This window comes from Centruroides sculpturatus, unplaced genomic scaffold, assembly GCF_000671375.1.
Source record: "Centruroides sculpturatus isolate CEXI.00-Female unplaced genomic scaffold, Cexi_2.0 scaffold1757, whole genome shotgun sequence".
Taxonomy (NCBI): Eukaryota; Metazoa; Arthropoda; class Arachnida; order Scorpiones; family Buthidae; genus Centruroides; species Centruroides sculpturatus.
The window spans coordinates 27,245-48,167 of NW_019387152.1; the positions used below are offsets into that span (position 1 = coordinate 27,245).

The 20,923-nt window shown below is 28.1% G+C and overlaps 3 protein-coding genes across 6 annotated transcripts in view; 1 reads left to right on the plus strand and 2 right to left on the minus strand.

The window, feature by feature from the left end:
- LOC111616206 (Bardet-Biedl syndrome 1 protein-like) overlaps positions 1-9,306 on the minus strand; it is a gene marked incomplete at its 3' end in the record, with an annotated part of 36,508 nt that extends 27,202 nt beyond the window's left edge. The window contains exon 1 of the mRNA XM_023357635.1: positions 9,209-9,306. Within this exon, the coding sequence (XP_023213403.1) occupies positions 9,209-9,219 (11 nt within the window). The remainder of the gene's footprint in view (positions 1-9,208) is intronic.
- A 431-nt stretch (positions 9,307-9,737) lies between these two features.
- Positions 9,738-20,923, plus strand: part of LOC111616204 — a 39,645-nt gene continuing 28,459 nt past the window's right edge. For 2 of the 4 annotated variants that reach the window (XM_023357632.1, XM_023357629.1), the window contains exon 1: positions 12,323-12,471. The gene's annotated coding sequence lies outside the window, so the exon portion shown is untranslated. Of the gene's footprint in view, positions 9,892-12,322; positions 12,472-20,923 lie in introns of those variants that run through there. The other 2 variants (XM_023357633.1, XM_023357631.1) reach the window with 2 other exon arrangements.
- On the minus strand, positions 17,340-17,786 carry LOC111616208 (putative uncharacterized protein FLJ37770). Its single transcript, XM_023357636.1, has one exon. The coding sequence runs from the start codon at positions 17,784-17,786 to the stop codon at positions 17,340-17,342; it is 447 nt and encodes a 148-aa protein (XP_023213404.1).

Genomic DNA, 20,923 nt, shown 5'->3' on the forward strand with positions numbered 1-20,923 from the left:
ACAGAAATAAATAACACAAAATAAATTGTAGCTATGTGTCTATTCCACGACATGTAAGCCGAACAATAGTGGGGGGGAGTGAGTAATCAAGAGATGCATGACGCTCAAACAAAAGACGAATCGACAAGATTTGAAAATTGCGTAACTCCGGGTTTGCATAAGTAGGGGTAGCGTAAGTCGAGGTATTACTGTATTTGTAAATTTTACTTATGTTGAAATTTAAAAAAATATTATACAATACAATTTTTGCATTCTTTGATAATAAAATTTTGTTGCTTTAGAACAGTTTATTTCAAAAAGACAACCACTCCCACCTGTCAATTTTGTCTAACTTCACCAATGTTAAAATCTGGTCACCTTACATTAAGGCCCATCTCAAGTCACTGGCAGCAACATTCTATGAAGAGGGGATTGCAAAGCTCATCCACAGATATGACAAATGCCTCAATCTTCACAATGATTATGTTGAAAAGTAACTATGTTTGTACCTAACTATTAGTAATAAATTAATTTTGTTATTTACACTTGTCTTTGTTTTATGGACCATCGGAGGTTTAAAAAAAAAAAACAGCCTATGTACAATGGCTAAACTCCAACTCTTTTATGATAAAATCTAGATTATTCTTTATAAGCTTTTAAAACCTTAATTAATATAAATAACACCTTTAACCATCCAGCAATAAAAATACTTAATATAACAAAAACATTTTCAACCGTGTTTTTAATGGCCATCTTCAGTTGGACCAATATTAAAAAAGAACATTAAAATGGAATGTATGAAATACAAATTAAACAGAATCCAAAATGCGCATGGCAGTTCATCTGACTTGCATCTTCGGATTATCTATAAATAACTTACAAATAACATAAAAAATAAAGCCACCAATGGGAAAATATATGTTGATTACATTGTATTAATCTGCATTATTGTAAAAAGATTTCCAGGCATAAGATAATCCTTCTGCATCTCTATGATTAATGTATGCCTTGCTTATGTGAGCCTTGTGTATCTCTATCTTTTCAAGATGCTTCACTACTTGTTTGGAATTCGTGGCTCTAATAATTGAGGCTTGATCCCAATATACCGTAGTGTGACGGGTTAATGAAAACCATATTATGCGAATAATACACCACGTATTAACACCAATTTCAATTAACGATAAAGGAAATTATTTATTTACAGTTAACATACAAATTATTCAAAATACATGATCTCAAAACCATCCATAATATTACACGTTAACTGTTTTGGAGCACAAAATTCTAAACTGTTCCTTTTTTTTTTTAGTTCACAAAGCTCATATATCCGGTTACGCATGCGGGTCCTAAAACCAGCCAGTACACAATCTGTTAGGATCGTACTATAATACTAATTATAACTAACTTAACTTAAAATAAAAACTAATATAACCTAGGTTAGATAAAGAATACAGAAAGATCATGTTAGAAGGAAATCCCCTTATTTGCATAACAAGTTGGGCAATTTTTTGACATCTACCATGATGAATTTAGTGTATACTTACAGTGACCATACGTCCTTTAATTAAGAGGACAGTCCTTTATTTCACTGCTCTGTCCTTTAACTTTATTTATTTTCTAAAATAGGCATTTTGTCCTTTATTTTGTAAAGTTGACACAAAGTTTAAAAAATTTTTTTTAATATATTAAACAAGTTAGTTTTGTATACGCCATCCCGACCAGTGTTGCATTGTTACACAGAGCGCAGTAGTGCAGTGTGTCGCCAACCAAACGGCCCACTGACATTACCAAGGGGTGGACACTCTTATGGGGATTTTTGTGATAGTTTTTTAACTCTCTAGTTGGTGCATGATACAGTTGTTAATTAAAGCTGAAGTTATTTGAAAGAAAAAATGAGGGGTTTCTTCCTATTGTTATTAGAAAAGTGGTTTTAGCATTAGAAAAATCAGAAAATATACAAGCCAAAAATGCAATGATGCTGTGTACACATTTTATCAAACGTGCATAGATTATCTAAATAATTGGGACATGTTTTTTTATTGAAATAGAGGTGTTTGAATGGATCACATTATGCGAAATCCCTTTGTGGGCAAAAGTAGAGGAAAGCTATATCTTTATTTTGAATCATTGGTCCATAAATATACTCGATGGTGAATTATTTGATGAAGTTTCATGTGTAAAAAAATATGTCACAAACGAAAAGATCGACGAATGGTGACAGAATAACCAGCCCTGCCATCAAAGGTGGATTGAGATTTTTGAACATTTTACAGCAAAAGAAATTGTTTTCAAAAACATTTGTAAAATCGTAGAATTTTCTTTGTCTCCCTGGATCTAATGCCCCCGTTGAACGAATATTTTCATTGGTGAATAATATGTGGACGAATGAAAAAACTGATTTAAAAGTAAGCACATTAGAAGCATGTATTTCCATCAAATACAACTTTCAAATGAACTGTATGGAATTTTATGACTTTAAAGCGTGAAATGGCGCTATAAAAAAAAAATTAATTCTACTGAAAAGTATCAAAATTAATGTTGTTAAAATTTTTACAATGTGTGTATGTGTAATAATTCAGATTGTTTAAAATTTTAATGTATGCATTATTGTATGCTACTATTTTCGTAATAAATGTTATAAACTTATGAATTTTATAAGGTATTTTTTGATTTTCATCGATATGTCCTTTATTTTCCCCAAAAAAATATGGTCACTGTATGTATACTACCTGACCGCATGGACACGTTCCCTTCTCTCCTCACGTGGTTCTCCCCTCGCTTGCTTCTCCAAGAATAAACAAAGAAAAAGAGTCTTCCTATGCTGCTTTGTTGATCGATGCCCATTTCAGCCCAAAACTAGCCAGAAGGTACATATAGGTTGGAAGAGTTAAACAAGGAAAAATAGTGCAAGTTATTTACATAGATGGAGAAGTTACAAATAACTTAAAATATTAGCGAATAAAAAAACATATATTCATGGTGGGATACACCACAATATCTTGACCTCCTGCTGTTTGGCAAATGTTGCGAGCATTGTGCTAGCCATGTTCTTACTCACAGAGTATTTGTGTTCATTGAGTCTTTGCTTTAACTGCATGTAGTGGCAGAGTTGAAATGCTGATCCTTAATAAGTATAGAATATACTTCTGGTAAATTATTTTACTTTTCCTTTCTCTTATCATTTCTTAACATTCTGTAGATTATTGGATTACGTCGGTATACTGTTTGTAGATTATTACTGTTAGCAACTCTCCTAATCATTTTGTTTAAAAAAGGAAAATAATTAAGTACTACTCTTCTTTCCTGGGTCATTTTGAGAGGATGCTGATTCTGCTTCTGAAACTTCATAATAAGCTCATCCACCTCTCTTCTCCGGTAACCCTGTTGCATTGCTGTCTTCCTAATGTAATCTAATTCTTTATAAGTATCATGTATGCTCGTGCAATGAGTATATGCCCATTTAATCAATGCCCAAAACGCTGCATATTTAATGTGCCTAGGATCAATAGAGTTCCTCGGAATAATAATGGGTTGATAAATTGGTTTGCGATAAATGTCCGTCCAGATTTTTCTTTCTTTGCACGTGATAGAAAGATTGAAGAAGTTATTATTATTAGCACTCTCTTGCTCTAAACCCAATGTCAAACCATACGGGTTATTGTTGACTGTGTTTAGAAAGCATTGTGTGTTGTTATCATTTCTCCACAGAATGAAAATATCATCTACATATCTGAAGTATAATATTATGTTGTTTTGGCAAATGGACAGGATATTTACCTTAATATTACCAAAACCTTAATATTATTATTTAAATATCTTGTTATTTAATATTACACATTGGTCATGAACCTATTAAGATACTATTAATCAATGCTTCTTGTCCATTTTCAATAAATATTATTTATTAATATTAGTTTACTGTGATTATTATCTATTAATATGATTTATTACACTGATGTAATATATAGATGAAAAAGAGAGATTAAACTAGTCTGTTGATTTGAAGAAAAACTTTATTTGAACCTATATACAATACTTTCTTATATTTTGAACCTTATAGACAGCATGTTAATAATCATGATATTTATATACAACAGCAGGGGAAATAAGAGAAGAAGAAAAACTAGTTAATTTTATAACAAGGGTTAAATATTAAAGAAGTAATAAAGGAAAGAAAAGTCCTTAAAGAAACAGATAAGTGAACAAGAAGTTAGAAAAGATATTATTTATATTAATTAATAATTCATGTAAATAATATCTATATGTCTAATCATAATTATCTAATCATAGTAACGATTGGACATTGTAGGCATTATATGAAAATCATTGAAAATGTCATCTTCTAATTGGAGAAGGATTAAAAACATAATAAAAAAACATAAAAATAAATAAAAATTTAAAGATTTATGTTTTTGTTAAAAATAATTTATCTAAATTTAAGTATGTAATTAAATTTTATTATTATAATTAAAGTTTGTTTGTATTTTTAGAATTATAATAGACAAAACACCTGCTGACGAGAAATGGAAAGGTTTAGAATACAAGAAAGTATTGTATACAAGTGCAAATAAAGAAAGTTCTCTCTTTAAACCAATAGACTAGTTCAATCACTCTTTTTCATCCAGATNAGCATGTTAATAATCATGATATTTATATACAACAGCAGGGGAAATAAGAGAAGAAGAAAAACTAGTTAATTTTATAACAAGGGTTAAATATTAAAGAAGTAATAAAGGAAAGAAAAGTCCTTAAAGAAACAGATAAGTGAACAAGAAGTTAGAAAAGATATTATTTATATTAATTAATAATTCATGTAAATAATATCTATATGTCTAATCATAATTATCTAATCATAGTAACGATTGGACATTGTAGGCATTATATGAAAATCATTGAAAATGTCATCTTCTAATTGGAGAAGGATTAAAAACATAATAAAAAAACATAAAAATAAATAAAAATTTAAAGATTTATGTTTTTGTTAAAAATAATTTATCTAAATTTAAGTATGTAATTAAATTTTATTATTATAATTAAAGTTTGTTTGTATTTTTAGAATTATAATAGACAAAACACCTGCTGACGAGAAATGGAAAGGTTTAGAATACAAGAAAGTATTGTATACAAGTGCAAATAAAGAAAGTTCTCTCTTTAAACCAATAGACTAGTTCAATCACTCTTTTTCATCCAGATGTTACACCAGTGTAATAAGACCTATTAATAGATTATAGTCACAGTAAACTAATATTAGTAAAAAAAAAAAAAACTAGTAAGATACTGGTTATGATATAAATTGGTAGTGCATTTATTATATTCAAAGAGTGGCTTTTCAGAAAGTTTACCAAAAATCAATCCCTAGATGAAAAATTTTGAGAAAAAAAAACTTAAATCTTATAAAATAGACTAACTAAAAGCATGTAAATAGACTAACTAAAAGCATTTACCTAACAAAAATTAATTTATTATTATTATTTTAACAGAATGTTTTATAAGAACAATCAAATTATAAAATAAAATGTTAAAAATAACTAATTGATTCAGTACAGTTGATATTAAATTACAATATAATTTATAAACAATTTTAAAGATTACTATATGGACAAAAGATAAGATATAACAAGATTAGATGCATTTACACACAATAAATCCAATTATAGTTTATTTTTATGCAACAGTATTATAACTAAAAATATCTAATACTAATTTATGTTAAGCATTTTTTAAAAATCAGTTATTAATGTCTTCAACTGCCATCTGTAATTCATCAGATTTGCAGATAGTTTCATATACATTGGCTGGGCAATGTCAGTACTCAGTTGGGGCTTTTGAATTTTTTAAAAGTTTAGGAGTCCTTTTTTCATAACATACAGTGAGTGACCTTGTCAAAGATTTGTTAATAAACCTTCCCTCCACCAAGTAAATAGACTGCTCCCTGTTACTACACATTTTTACAGCTTGGCCAATATTCATAAAATAAACTGTATCATATTAAGATCTTTTGGTTCTTCCTAAAGATCATGACAATTAGAAAATCAGTACTATAAAGGCCATTCAAAATGCCACAGCAAAACAATTCTAGATGATTATAAACAATGGATTTTTAATAATACTTTCTCCAGCAACAACAGCATTGTAATAAGTGAAAACAAAAGAAGGTATCTAAAAAGAATTTGTAATACAGTTAATAACTCTCTCATAATATGTACAAATTAGCCACAAAATCCCAATGCATAACTGTGCCTTAGGTCTCCCAGTTAGATAATATCTAAACAATAAATTCACTGATCAATGTATTGGATATGAATCTGATACAGTATGACATCCTTGGAATTTAGACTCAAAATACAGTAATTTGCATTGGGATATTGTGAAATTCTCAATTCTGTCTTACGACAGATGAAGACTAAAAACAATTATCGGGGATTTGCTTTATTGTATTAACTTCCAATTATCAGCAGAACGTGGGAGATAATGATGTTCAGAAGAACGTGGGAGAAAATTATAATGTATGAAGGATGATAGGGATAGCTTAAAGGTAGCTTGTAAATAACACATGGGAATTTGTAACCATTTTGTACAGTTACTATAATTTTTAATCAGAACTCAAAAATGTACAATAGTGCATAAAGAATTCAGCTGGATTAGTTAAATGTATCTTTGGGAAGCTTAAATAATGCTAACATTTTCAATCAAGTTAACAAGCCATCTTCAGGCATGGACAATTAAAAGTGAAATATCAGTATTGGATGGAAGATGGGATAGTCTTTGGTAAAGTAAACAATTGGAATCTATACCTCTTCCTTTCAACACTAAATTCCACTTTCAATTGTCCATACCCAAAAATGGCTTGTTAACTAGATTGAAAATATGAATCTTTGAGCACTGTTTTTGGCTCTATGGAGGACTTATCACACACTACTGACATCAGAGTAATCTCACAGAAATGGGTAGATTTATTTACAGGTTTATTATGACAATGATTACTCCGACAACATCAATAGTGTGTGATAAGTCTTCCTTAGAGCTAAAAACTTAATGCTCAAAGATTCATATTGTAACTTAAGGACAAAAAGCAAACATTTTCAAACCAATGGATTGAAAATGTTAAAATTATTTAAACTTCACCTATTGTTAAAAGTGCATTGATTAATTGATTAATTCAAATGAGCATCCACAGTGGCAAGTTCTTCCTTATCTTATGGGATCCATTATAAAATTTATTTTTATTTGTTCTCTCAATAAAATGTATATATGTAATTTAATATTTTACATTATTTTTAAATAATTCATTATAATATCTACACTAATATTATAAAGAGGTAAAGTTTGTAAGTTTGGATATAAGAGGTAATCTCAAAACTACTCATCTGATTTCAAAAATTCTTTCACCAATATTTAGAATGGACCTTCAGAGTGGATATAGGCTGTATATTATTCCGTTAAACATTCATATAAATTAAAAGATCTAGGTAAGCATTACATTTTTGGTGTCAGTGGGTGGCGAGGGGCAGACATGTACATATACAAGATAGGTAACCATGTGGCGCAGTTGTGTGGTAGGCGAGATATGCAGTGCATGTGTCCAAACTTGTATAACTATAAAGGTTATCTTATGTAAGAGTTTATCACACCAAATGATCAATCTAACACATTTTGAAAATTCTTTATTCCTGTACTGTACACAATTTAAATAATTTTTAAATGTGTTAGATTGGGCACACAGTGTGATAAAATCTTATGTAAGATAACCTTAATAAATATAAGTCAAATACTATAATATAAATTAGTAGAAATGTTAGAAGTATGAAACTATCTAATAATCTTAATATTTGCTGTTGTTATTTTTTGCCAGAGCAACACCAGGCTCATCTGCTAGTTTATAAATAATTAGCAATGAGTAGCATAACTTTCCCAGCAAGAGCTAAAATTTTATGTAGTGCCATCTGCTACAAGATCCAGCTTAACAATTGCTATTCATTAGATAATGGTACAATAAACATAGCTTAAATAACCTTTACAGTTCCCAAATAAAAACTTAATTTTGAAAAAATATATTATTGATAACATTTTTGATCAGGTCATCAGTATATTTTTTCAAATTTAAAGTTTCATTCTGGTTCATATATATAAGTATCTGTTATGAGATTTTATTAAAAATTTTTATATTATTAATTACTATAAAATGACAAAAAGCTTAATTTTAAGAGTAGAGACGAGTTTTATAAAAAAAACTGTAAACTGTAATAATGAGTAAAATCTTCATTTTAAGTTTGACCCCACTTGAAATATGACACAGCTGTCCTTTGTCTCCCATCCTCTCAACTTTTAACCACCAAAATATAATAGCATCAATATATTAATACACAAACCTCCCTGTAAAATTTCAGAAATTTTTGACAAAAGGCACAAGAGTTAAGCTTTAAAGGGGGGTGAAAAAATTGTGCCTCCCTACACACACACACACAGACATTAGGGTTGCCAACCTTCTGTCAAAAAAAACCCTGAAATTTCCACTAAATAGCTTTGTTTTGGTTGCAATGCATATTGAAAAAATATTAGTCTTTTGACAAACCAGAGAAACAAATTTTTACTTTGGTGCACAGGAAGCACACGCACAGTCAAACAAAAGCACAATATGATGAAGCAATCTGCTCCAGATCTCACTGCAATATTCTCACACGAGAGCAGTCTCAAGTTGTGCGACTTTCGGAAGCTCCCACTCGTTGCCAAACTCTAATAACCAATACGGGCAGACTTTAATTTTTTCCCTAAACTATTTCTCCCATCCTGCTGATTTTCCCTGTAAATTTAGGAAAAAACCTCTAAGTTGGCATCACCATACATGCATACCAACAACTTTTTCTTGCACTTCTTGACATTTTAAGGTGTTTTTAAGTCGAAACTGTAAAAACTTTTTGACACATTGCCATACTTTCTCTCTGTTATATATAACAGCCAGGAAAGTAAAAGCAATCTTATAATAATATTTATGTATGGTGTTTCATAATTGTTTAAATGTACACAGAACACAGAATGATCATTTTATTTTGATATGTTGTCATTGAAAGTCTGTAAGTCATAATTTAAATCTAATTAAAGATCCCATAGTTTCATATTTGATACACATTACATGAATATATTAAAGTATAGATCTTTTATATACGTATATAACTTTATTATTTGTAATTTTAATAAAGAATATTAACGATTTAAATTAAAGCATAATCACCTTTTCTGCATTTTATCACTTAATAAAATCTAGAAACTAAATTACAGTAAAATAAACAAATCGTCAATCGATCAGCAGACGATACTTGACAATCACGTGACTTAAAAATATTTCATTAATAAATAAATTATTTATAATTTATGAAATAATTATTATTATTTTAAAATATTAAAAAATACATAAATAACGTAGAGAATTAATAATAGAATATAATCATGAGTTTTTTTTAGGAAAAATAAAACAAATTTAAATACGTCGAATAAAAATAATATTTTAAAGTAAAAACTCTTAAACTCTTTATAAATTTTAATTATAGTTTTATTAATTTTAAAATATATTAAAATTTTGGGCCTTTTTTTGTTTTTGTAAATCGACATTACGTCATACGCTACATCGAAAATTTATTTTATTTTTTAATTTCAATTTTGAACATGTATTATTATTTATAACCTTAATAGTTTTATTAATATATTACAAAATAATTATTATAATCGATTTAGTTCATCTTCTGCTAAAATTTTAAGACGACGTCAGATATCGTCTGGAGATAGGGAGAAATGGACACGCGGAGCGATGTTCGCCTTGTAACTTTATAAATAATATGAAAGAAGCGAAAGAATTAGTAAATAAGAAATCAATTGAAATATGTTAAATCAAAATATTCATTTATGAATTTTAAATTAGTAAGTTACGGTTCTTAAATTAGTTTTATTTAAATAATTACAAAGTTAAACGATATTTGTTATGACGTAACTTAATTACAATTAATTCAAATAATTCTGATCAAATATTTAATTTAGATGAGTCGAGTTCTTATTTAAAAAATTAAATTAAATTTATTAAGTATTAAAATACCAAATAAATATAAAATTTTATTTATGATGTTTATAATGTAATTTCTAAGTTGTGAAGTTAATTGTTGTTAAAGTTTAACTTTAATTTAATTAAAATACATTTATTCTGTATAAAGACTAAATTAATGGAATTTATAGCTGATACACTTTAAATGTGCAATTGTTTGCTACAAAAACCTTGAAAATACTTGAAATTAGATCTTGTTTGAGTAGGGAATAAAAACTTAATTATAATAATCTATATATGGCAACTAATTAAAATTAACTGTTGAAACTTCATTTTGACAGTTAATTTTTTACTGTTGCATTTTCACTTGTCGCGAATTAAATATTTGGATTGCAATTTTTGGATTGAGTCCGGATATTTAATTGGGCTGATGAAGGACAGATGGTCTGCCATCTGTCTGCCCTTCGTTAATCTTGAAAATGGAATTAGATAGATGAAAATGAGACCGGATACGGAAAGCTTGGGTCAGAATCACCAATCAACTATATATGAACTTCTGGTATGAACTGGAAGTTGTGTGATTTTTTAAATTAAAATATGATTAAAAATTGCAGCCTGGCATCATGATGATGATTATGTTTTATCTTTGGTTCAAGATATGTTCTGCTTACAGAAAAAGTTCTTTTTGTTTATTCTAGAAGATTAGTCAAGTGTTGTTATTCAAAATACTTAAGTAGTATTTTGAATAACAACACTGCCCCTCTTATTCGGTTTTTGTATTCATGTCATTCTCAAGTGTGCATATTCTAGATTGGTTATCTGAAATTATATGGATACAGGAGAGAAGAGAATATAAACTAGAAGGAATTTTTAAATTTCCTCTAGTAGTTTTTAAGTTAACTTAAAACTTTTAGATTTTCATCCACTTCATATAGCTAGTGAGTAAAAAAATTTAATTTGAAAGTCTTCAGTTTTTCATAAAACTCATACATGTAATTTGAACGTTGAATGCTTATATGAATGACTAGCAACTGTAGAAGAATGCAGACTCTAATTGTTTTGCTCAAGCAGAAGTCACATAGTTGGAAAGTTTGACATTTTTCTACTGGTTTTTCAGATAAATAGTATATCAAAATGACTGAAAATATGTTATTAATATTTTTATTACTTTTCTGTAAGATTTTCTTTATTTTTATTATTGATTGTGGTGAGATGTTGCACAATAACACTATAAAAATGTCAATAAAAAAACGCTAATTATATTTTGTTCTATAAATATTAGCGAGGTTGAGACCGAAGTTTTAAACGCAAAAATGTGTACATCGGATGTTCAGCACTGTTTTCCTGTAAGTCTAGAAGTTTGACAATGGTGTTTGGAATGTTGAACATGATTCCACTGGCTATCCAAACACCATTGTCAAACTTCTAGGCTTACAGGAGAATGGCACTGAACATCTGACATACATGTTATCGCATTTAAAACTTCGGCCTTAACCTTGCTATTCCTATGGTAATTGCAAAGTATAGTGTTTAACAAAATCATCTATGCAGTCAGTGAAATAAGCAGATTATTCAGTTGGAAAATATTTTGATTTCTAATCATCATTAAACTACTATTCATTTAGAATAATCCATTATTTGTTGTTATTAATGCAAACTTCCAAATATCACTTTGCTTGTTAACACAACTTCATATTACCCATACAGTTTGTGAAGAATAGCAGTACTCATTGTTGGTTTTTATTTTTAGATTTAAATAGCATGTTGTTATATTTTTATCAATCAGAACTTAAAAAGACTTTTTGCAGTAATGATTGTTTTTTAGTTAGTTAAACAATTCAAAATTAAATATCATTTATTATTAATTAATTAGAAAATACTATTAACATTAATAATTTATATCTAAAATATTGATTAGTTTTCTGGTTACTAATTTGTGTGTTAAAAGTAAATTAAAAATGGATGTATAACAACAACTCGTAACCCAATTTAATTAACACCAAATGATCGGCTGAATTATGGGACTATTTTTTTCACCCAGCCTAGAAATTGCCTGATAATTAGGCTGATTGTTTGGCATTAATAAATTAATTAATGATTAAATTTAAACTTATTTAAATGACTTAATTTTAGGAAATTATTTTAACATAGATAAACAAGTAAATTTTTCCTATAACTGATATTAAAATTTATTTTAATATCAGTTATAGGAATTGTAAATGTACTTTCATTCAGAACAAAATTATAACATAAATTTTAAATATATTCGGAAATGTACAGTACATATGATCTAAAATTTTAAGACGACGTCAGATATCGTCTGGAGATAGGGAGAAATGGACACGCGGAGCGATGTTCGCCTTGTAACTTTATAAATAATATGAAAGAAGCGAAAGAATTAGTAAATAAGAAATCAATTGAAATATGTTAAATCAAAATATTCATTTATGAATTTTAAATTAGTAAGTTACGGTTCTTAAATTAGTTTTATTTAAATAATTACAAAGTTAAACGATATTTGTTNATATTATCTATATATATAATTGAGATGGGTTAATAATAACAATAATCAGCACAGAGCCTAAACTGTTAGGAGTTGAAATTTGGTACACAGTTAGGGTGCATTATGAGAATGTACTGTACACTAAGAAGGGATTTTTTGAAATTCCCCCTGTGGGGGAGAGGGAAAGATTAAGGCTTATCCTAAAGAACTCTGCTTCTATTATACTATTTTAGATGCAGTTTTTTTGCGTTTTTGATTTGCGTTTTAATAGGGTACCTCACGATAATGTACACTAAGAAGGGATTTTTCAAAATTCCCTGCAGGGGAGAGGTTGTTAACAATGGAAGTTTTAAGAGAAAGCGATGTGCAAGATTTACAGGCACAGATGCAATTTTTTGTTTTTTTTTTTTCATTTTTGCGGGAAATCAAACATTTTTAGACCCATCTAAAAATTTTCTAATTAGATCCCCCTGTTTCCAGACTAATTCTTGCATTCTGTGAAAACAGGTAAGATTGGCTATAATGTAATCATCTTAATCTTTGCTATCGTTACTTTTTGCCCAAGCAACGCCGGGCTTATCTGCTAGTTTAATAATAATAATAATACAGTAAAGCATCGATTATCCGAATCAATTGAGGAATAGAGTTGTTTGGAAAATCAATTTTTCAGATAACCAATTATGTACGAAAAAATATATTAACCTATCCCATGTTAAAATTTGTTCAAATCCTGGCACGTCCTTAAGTACCCTCTCGTGGTCGCACCAGTGCTGCCAGCTAAAACATGCACACCAACAAAAATAATACTAGAGTAGCCCAAGACATAGCAAAGATTGCAGCACCACAGCACTAGCAGAAATTTAAATTTGCCAAGTGGAAAGTTTTTGGTTAATTGATGTTTCGGTTGATCGATATTCAGATAATCGATGCTCTACTGTACTTAGTTATCACAGAACTAAGTCAATGTACAAATAAAATGGGGGAAACCTATTTTTTAAAAATAGTATATCATATGTATTTCCAGATGTCAAAAACAATCTAAAACAAGATAAAAATATAAACTGTCTGCAGTTCGATTCAAAAGACAAGTGTTACTGTTTACATATAATGAATTATGTAAATTTTGTGTCAGAATTCATATGAAAATTTATGTAAACTATTGTATATATTTTCCTCAAAACTTCTAATAATTACATTTATAATAAATTTTCTAATTCATTTTAAATTTATTTCATTCATGTTTTTGTTTCTAATATTAGTAAAAGTACTAAAGTATTAATATTTTGCTTTAAAATTAAATGAAATATTAAAGTTTCTTTTAAATAAAAATTACTAAATCTTTTTTTTTTTTTTTAATTCAATCTTATATTAAATTATATAGTAAATGTTCATTTTCCCTTTTTGATGATCTTTATTTCTTAGTTTATTTTTCAGATTTAAATTTATTTATATATATATAAATTTTAAAAATAAATTATTTTCAAAGGAAATATTTTTTAATAGTGTGTGAATATTATACATAATATAATGTAATTCTCTCTTTTAAAAATTTTTTGTTACTAAATTATAATCTATTAATGACATTAATAATGAATAATTAAACTTTTAAAATCATCATTAAATCTATTTTAAAATGAGAAAATTTAAAAGTTAATTTTAGTAAAGTATTTTTTACTATTTATTTAAAAAAATATAAACTTGTCTTTTATTCCTTAATTTTCTATAACTTATTTGAAATGTTATGTCAGCAAAACAATACCCAACATTTGAAATTTATCAAGCATGTAAAAATGATGGTCTAAATTCTTAGATTTGTAAAAATCATAGTGTTTGAACAGCATCAAACTTATCAAGTTCCATTCTGTTTTCTGGATTTAGTAATTATGTAGAAATCCAAGGCCAAATTATACTAATAGTTAATCCAGCTCTATCATTTGATTAACAGGCTAGAACTTGACTAATTAATGGCAGCATAACTACCTGCCTTTTACTCATATAATTAATTAGCCTGCATAATTTAAAGTTCTGGTCTGAATCTGGAAAAATCCAGGGAAGCTCAATTAAATGAATTTGACTTTCTCAGTATTGTTTGAAATCTTAAATAGCAAATTAATGAATGAAGTTAATAAATTTTGTCTAACTTAATGTTTTTGACATTAATTATGAATTATTGATCAACTTTATATTTTATTTAAAAAAAAAACCATTTAATAATTAGTAAATTTCACAGAAAGATGATTTCTCTGTATATTTTTTTTGTTTCAAAAATTGATCTGCTTATTCAGTATGTAGTAGCATCTTGCCAGTAATGAATGTTATCTGTGAATTCATGCATTCACAATTGATTTTTCTGAATATACATTTTACCAGAAGAAGAAAAAGACATTTTACCAGTCACAGATCAGACATAAATTCAGGAATTAATGTAATAATTCCTGACTTTATGTCAAAAACTGTTCCAGATTTATCTAATAGCATTATTTTCCAAACTCATTTGTAGACAATCCACAAAATGTAAGGTCCAATAAATGTAGGGATCTACTGTAGTAATATGTTACCAGTCATTTATATTTAGAGATTTGAGTAACCTGAATTGTGAAGTAATTTTTCTTCAATTTCTATATTTGTTAATACAAAAATGACAAAATAACTACATTATCTGTTTCTATGAATGTTCACATATAGCAACCAAAATTTTCATGATTCCTTATTGTGAAAAAGCATAATATAGAAAATCAAAGAAGAAAAATATTTCTGCCATAACTAAGAAAGGAACATTCAACAGATCAATAGATATTTGATTGATACACTTGTTTTTAAGAACTGAAAATTAACAATAATGTAATTTCATTTCATTTGCAACTAATTCTTACTGATAGCCCCAATACACCATCACAGTACCTTGATCCAGTCCAGTACCAGGTTACTTCTCTAGAAAAACTAATGTTTTTGATCTAAGGTCTTTGTCAGGTATATTGATTCAAAAACTTTGTACTGCTCTTATTGATAGACAAGTTACCTTCTGTGAATTTGATAATTGTCAATATAACCAATAGTTAATGTTGTCAATTATGAATTTCTACAAGATAATCTACTGATAAGTATTTAAAGTTATTTATCAGATGATTATTTGCAATAATAAACAATATGCTTAGAAAGAACTTAAACATTATTTTGTGGTAGTGATGTCCAAATTGTGTTTATGTGATGAAATTTAGTATAAGCACTCAACCTAAATCCAAAATTTATCAATGGAAATCAGAACAATGGAGAATTGTGCCTCCCAAAAATATTTCTTTAGACATGCTGATGAATTAATGGGTGCTGGCCTTTTATGATTGTGGATTCAGATTTCATCATCCGATTTGATTTTAGAAAATTTTGACTCTCCCAAAATATCATGATTATTGTTCTATATGTGAATTTATACAAATAGCTAATATAGTTGATTTACATCAATTTGTATTTGTGAAAAAATGTTTTGTCACATGGTATTTGCAATGGACATTTAATTTGGCAAACTAATTGACTATTATGCAGTTAAATAAAACAAAAAAATGGTGATTTAAAAAACATTAATAATTTATAAATCTAGCTCTGTTTGAAACTGTTCATTTTATCATTTGGATATCTATGGAAACTTTGTTTTTTTTTACATAAATAATGTAAGTCTTATTAGCAATAGTATAAAGTAAGAAAATGTAATTTTAATGAAAAGAAATTTTTTTAGACTAGAAGAATTTTATTTTGTTGTCTTTTTTTAAATAACAAGAGCCCAAGAAAATTCTAAAATGGATTAAAGTGTAATCTTATTGAAAGTTGGTTTTTCCTTCCACTGAGAATAAGTCAAGATCAATGATTATCTATTGGAATCTTAAAGAAAATTATGATCTACTGTAATTTAAAGCATTCCATTTCAACACAAAATATTTAGGGGTAAAAAGTAATCAGTGTATTTAAGCCATCTTGTGCCTTTGGCAATTTCCCCAAATTTTATTTTAACCAGAATACAGCCAAAAAAAAAGTAAGAAAGTGCACTTTTTTTTTTATCAGGAAAAAAGACGTGTTTAAAGCAATCATTTACCATTAAAATATTCAACATAAATACAAGGCGTGCCCAGAAAGTAAGTACTGTTTTGGAAAAACTCGCATAAAAAATCTTTTTTCAAAACAAAATTTATTTTTATATGAAAGAGCATGTCGGAAACTATTTTTCTACATAGTTACCACCATTGTTCAGACATTTGTCATATCAGGAAACCAACTTGTCTATACCCTCTTCAAAGAAAGATGCTGCCAGTGAAGACAGCCACTGCTGAACATTGGTTGTTGCATGTTCATTGCTGGCAAAGCGCCTCCCTCCAAAACCATGCTTCAAGTTCAAGAACAAATGGTAGTCTGCAGGTGTGAGGTCAGGGCTGTATGGCGGATGATTGAACTGCTCCCAACCGAATTGTTGAATAAGGTTTTGAGTGACACCAGCAGTATGGGGACGTGCTTTGTCGTGAAGCAACACAATGCCTTTACTGAGATTTCCATGCCTTTTGTTTGAATTGCACGGCAAAGTTTTCGCAATGCTTCACAGTATCATTCCATATTGATGGTTTCATCTCTGGGAAGGAACTCAACAAGCAGAATGCGCTGTCTATCCAGAACACAGTGCACATGATTTTTTGTGCTGACAACGTTGTTTTGAATTTGTGTCTTGTGGGTGACCATGAGTGCCTCCACTTCATCAACTGTTGTTTTGATTCTGGAGTGACATGACAAACCCAAGTCATCACCAGTAACAATTTTGTTTAGGAAATCATTACCCTCTTCACTGTATCAGGTAAGAAATGTCAAAGCACTTCCAAGTCGCTTCGTTTTGTGGACAGCTGTAAGCATTTTGAGAACCCAGCGGGAACACAATTTGCGATAATTTAAGCGATTTGTGACAATATCATGCAAAACAGTTTTTGAAATTTGTGGAAACTCGTCACAAAGCAATCTTATTGTGAAATGTCTGTTTTCAAGAATTTTCTCATTCACTTTTGCAACCAAACTGTCATTGACAACAGAAGGCTGGCCACTCCGTGCTTCGTCATGAACATCGGTGCATCCAGCATTGAATTGTCGAACCCACTTTCTCACCATTCCATCACTCATTACATTTTCACCATAACTCTCTACAAGTTGACGATGAATTTCAACTGGCTTAACATTCTTTGCGTTCAAAAACTGTATTACAGAATGCACTTCACAGTCGGTGGGATCGGCAATCGTCTTAAACATTTTGAACGCTCACTAACACATGGAAAAACAACACAATCCGGCTCTAATGGCGTCACTGGACTGACTATCAACCAGAGACACATGTGCGCAGGTGCTGAACTGCGATACTACCGCTGCGGTGGCGGTAAAACAAAACAGTACTTACTTTCTGGACACGCCTCGTATATGCAAAAACTGCTTAGCTTTATAATACATAATAATATGTTTAATTAAACAATAACATTTTTATTCTAGGTAGAGGTCACCTATTCTACTATCTAGTCTACTGAAGATTATTTGGAGAATTTAGTATCTATGGGAAATTATAGTTTAACATATAAGACAGGCTTTCCTTCTTTATTTCTTTTTTCTCTAAAATAAAAGTTGTCTCTTACTTATATATCATTATAACAGAAAAATCACTGTATTTTATTTCTCTAAATTTTAGATTATAAACATCAATTTTTTTAAAAATAATGTTAGTTCCTAAAATTAGTGACTTTATTTAAACATTTCAATTTTAAAAAACAGATTGAATCATCTTAGAGATAATCTAATATTGAAACTATTATGTAATTTAGAGAAAAGTTTATATAACAGAATTGCAGTCCAAAATTTTAATCTCCATATTTTCCTATGTGACTCTTCATCATTTATGTAGAAGGTTGTTGATATTCTTTATACTTTATACAAACATAAACTAGCCTTTAAAATTGGATTAATTTATTCATAATTTATATGTTAGTTTCCTTTAGAACAGAATTGTTGTTTATATATTTGTTGGATACATTATTTGATTAAATTTAAAATTTGAAGTGATTTTGTAGAACTAACTTGTTACATTTATAATATCTTTAATAATCTACCATAAGTTATTTTTATATTTTATTCAGTCATTCTTGATCGGTAATGATAGGTGGATATTTTCTGTATATTTTGCAATTCTTCCTATTCCTCAACAAACTTGGAACTATTTTTGTATTGTTCGTATAAAAAAATATGTTTTCCAATTATCCTAATTTTTCTTCATATTACATTTACAGGACTATTTATTACTTTTAATATTTAATCAATTGAATTCAGCTTTTTAAAAAATCAAACATGTAACATTTTCTACAATCTAAATATATAAAATTACTTGTCCTGACTGAGTGATTGACTGATTGATTCATCATCTCCAGAGCAAACTGCTGAACCTAGAGGTGAAAGTAATGAAAATGAACACTAAGAAGGAATTTTTTGAAATTCCCCTGCGGGGGGAGAGGGAAAGGATTAAGGCATAACCTGAAGAACAGCTTCTATTGTATTATTTTAGATGCTTTTTTTTTTCTCCCAGCTACATTTAGTTTTCATTGAGTACTTAGATGTATTAAATTGATAACATTTTGGACATTGTTATAAATATTTTTATATATTTCGATTTTAAACCAAATGTTCGAACTGTTTTAAATTTGAATTTGTTATTGCATATTGGTTTGATTATAGNTTTATGAAAAATAAAATGTTAATAAAGTCTGTCCAATATTTGAAATTTTAAAAACACTGTCATCATTTTTTAAAATGTTTACTTCAAAGGTGTTTTCAAAAATATTAAAACCATTGGTAAAGTGATTTTTTTCTGTCATAATTAAGATGATATGATAGCAAATTCAAATCCTAAAATTGTCTGATATTTTGCAACTAAATTCTGAATTTAGTCAGAAAAAAGTAATATTCATTCAGATAAGATACATGAATTAGATTATCTGAGTTAAAATGGAATGTTAGATTGTGATCTGAATAAAAAGCAACAATCGTCATTTAGTAATTACGAGAATTATCTGATATATAAGAGTATCAATATGCTTTGTGATGTCATTGAAGTTCAATGTCAAAGCTTGTTTTTATTTTTTAGTAATTTAGCATGTGTAAAATTTAAATTTGGCTTTAAGTATCAGTAATTTAAAGAAATATTTATCATATATCAATTCACATTTAATGAAGTACTTTTGTTTTCAATCAATATTAAATTTTTGATTTTAAATAAGAGTAATATTACAGTTATTGAAATAATAAGAGATCACGTTTTGTTTTTTAATATTTTTAAAAATCATGCAATATATATTAAATGTCAAGTTTGTAAACTTAATTATTGTTTTCTGTTTTAAATTTAGAGAGGATTTTTAATTACTACACTGAGAAAACATTTATAAAATGCCATATTAATACTTTAATAATACTTGGATCATTTTTACAGTGTCTATATAGTCTACTTGGTCTTTGTTTATTAATAGGTCGTATTAATAAACAAGGTCCAAATAGACAATATATACACAAATGTAAAACAGTAAGGACATAGGTAAAAAGAATTAATGTTTTCATAAGTTTTACATAATAAATGAGAAAATGTGTTCTCCTTGATTTACAATTATTGATTATTTTATATTATTTTATTACTTAATTTATTTTGGTATGATGATTCTTAGAAAAAAATTGTTTTTAGTTATTGCAGGAAAACTGTTTTAGTTATTTCAGGAAAACTGTTGAAAAATTGTATAATAATAAATTTTATGAAGTAAAACATCGTATTTTTTTGAATAGAGTAATAATACAAAAATGAGCATTATATATCAAATTTTGACACATTGCTTACAAATTGGGAGAACTTAGTTTTTATTTTTCAATTCTTATTTGATAATTTTTCTATTTGAATTTATAAGGAATTTCTGAATAGAAGTAGATTTCTTGTCTTTGTTAAGGAAATGGTAAATGAATGAATTTTTAATTACTAGTTTAATAAACAAATTTCTTTGAAATTTAGAATATTTTTAAATAAAGATATTCTAAAATAGTGTGTGTGTGTATATATATATATATATATATATATATGTTACAGTCAAAACCCGGTTTTAGTTAGAACGCGTTGAAACTAGTTTATACTGAATGTCTTTGTTAAAACCCGTTTTGTGTAGTTGAAACTAGTTTATACTGGATGACTTTGTTAAAACCCGTTTTGTCTAGTTAAAACTAGTTTTAACTCAAATTCATTTTTGACTAGCAGTAAATTCTAGTTTTAACTAGACAAAACGGGTTTTAACAAAGACATTCAGTATAAACTAGTTTCAACTAGACAAAACGGGTTTTAACAAAGACATTCAGTATAAACTAGTTTCAACTAG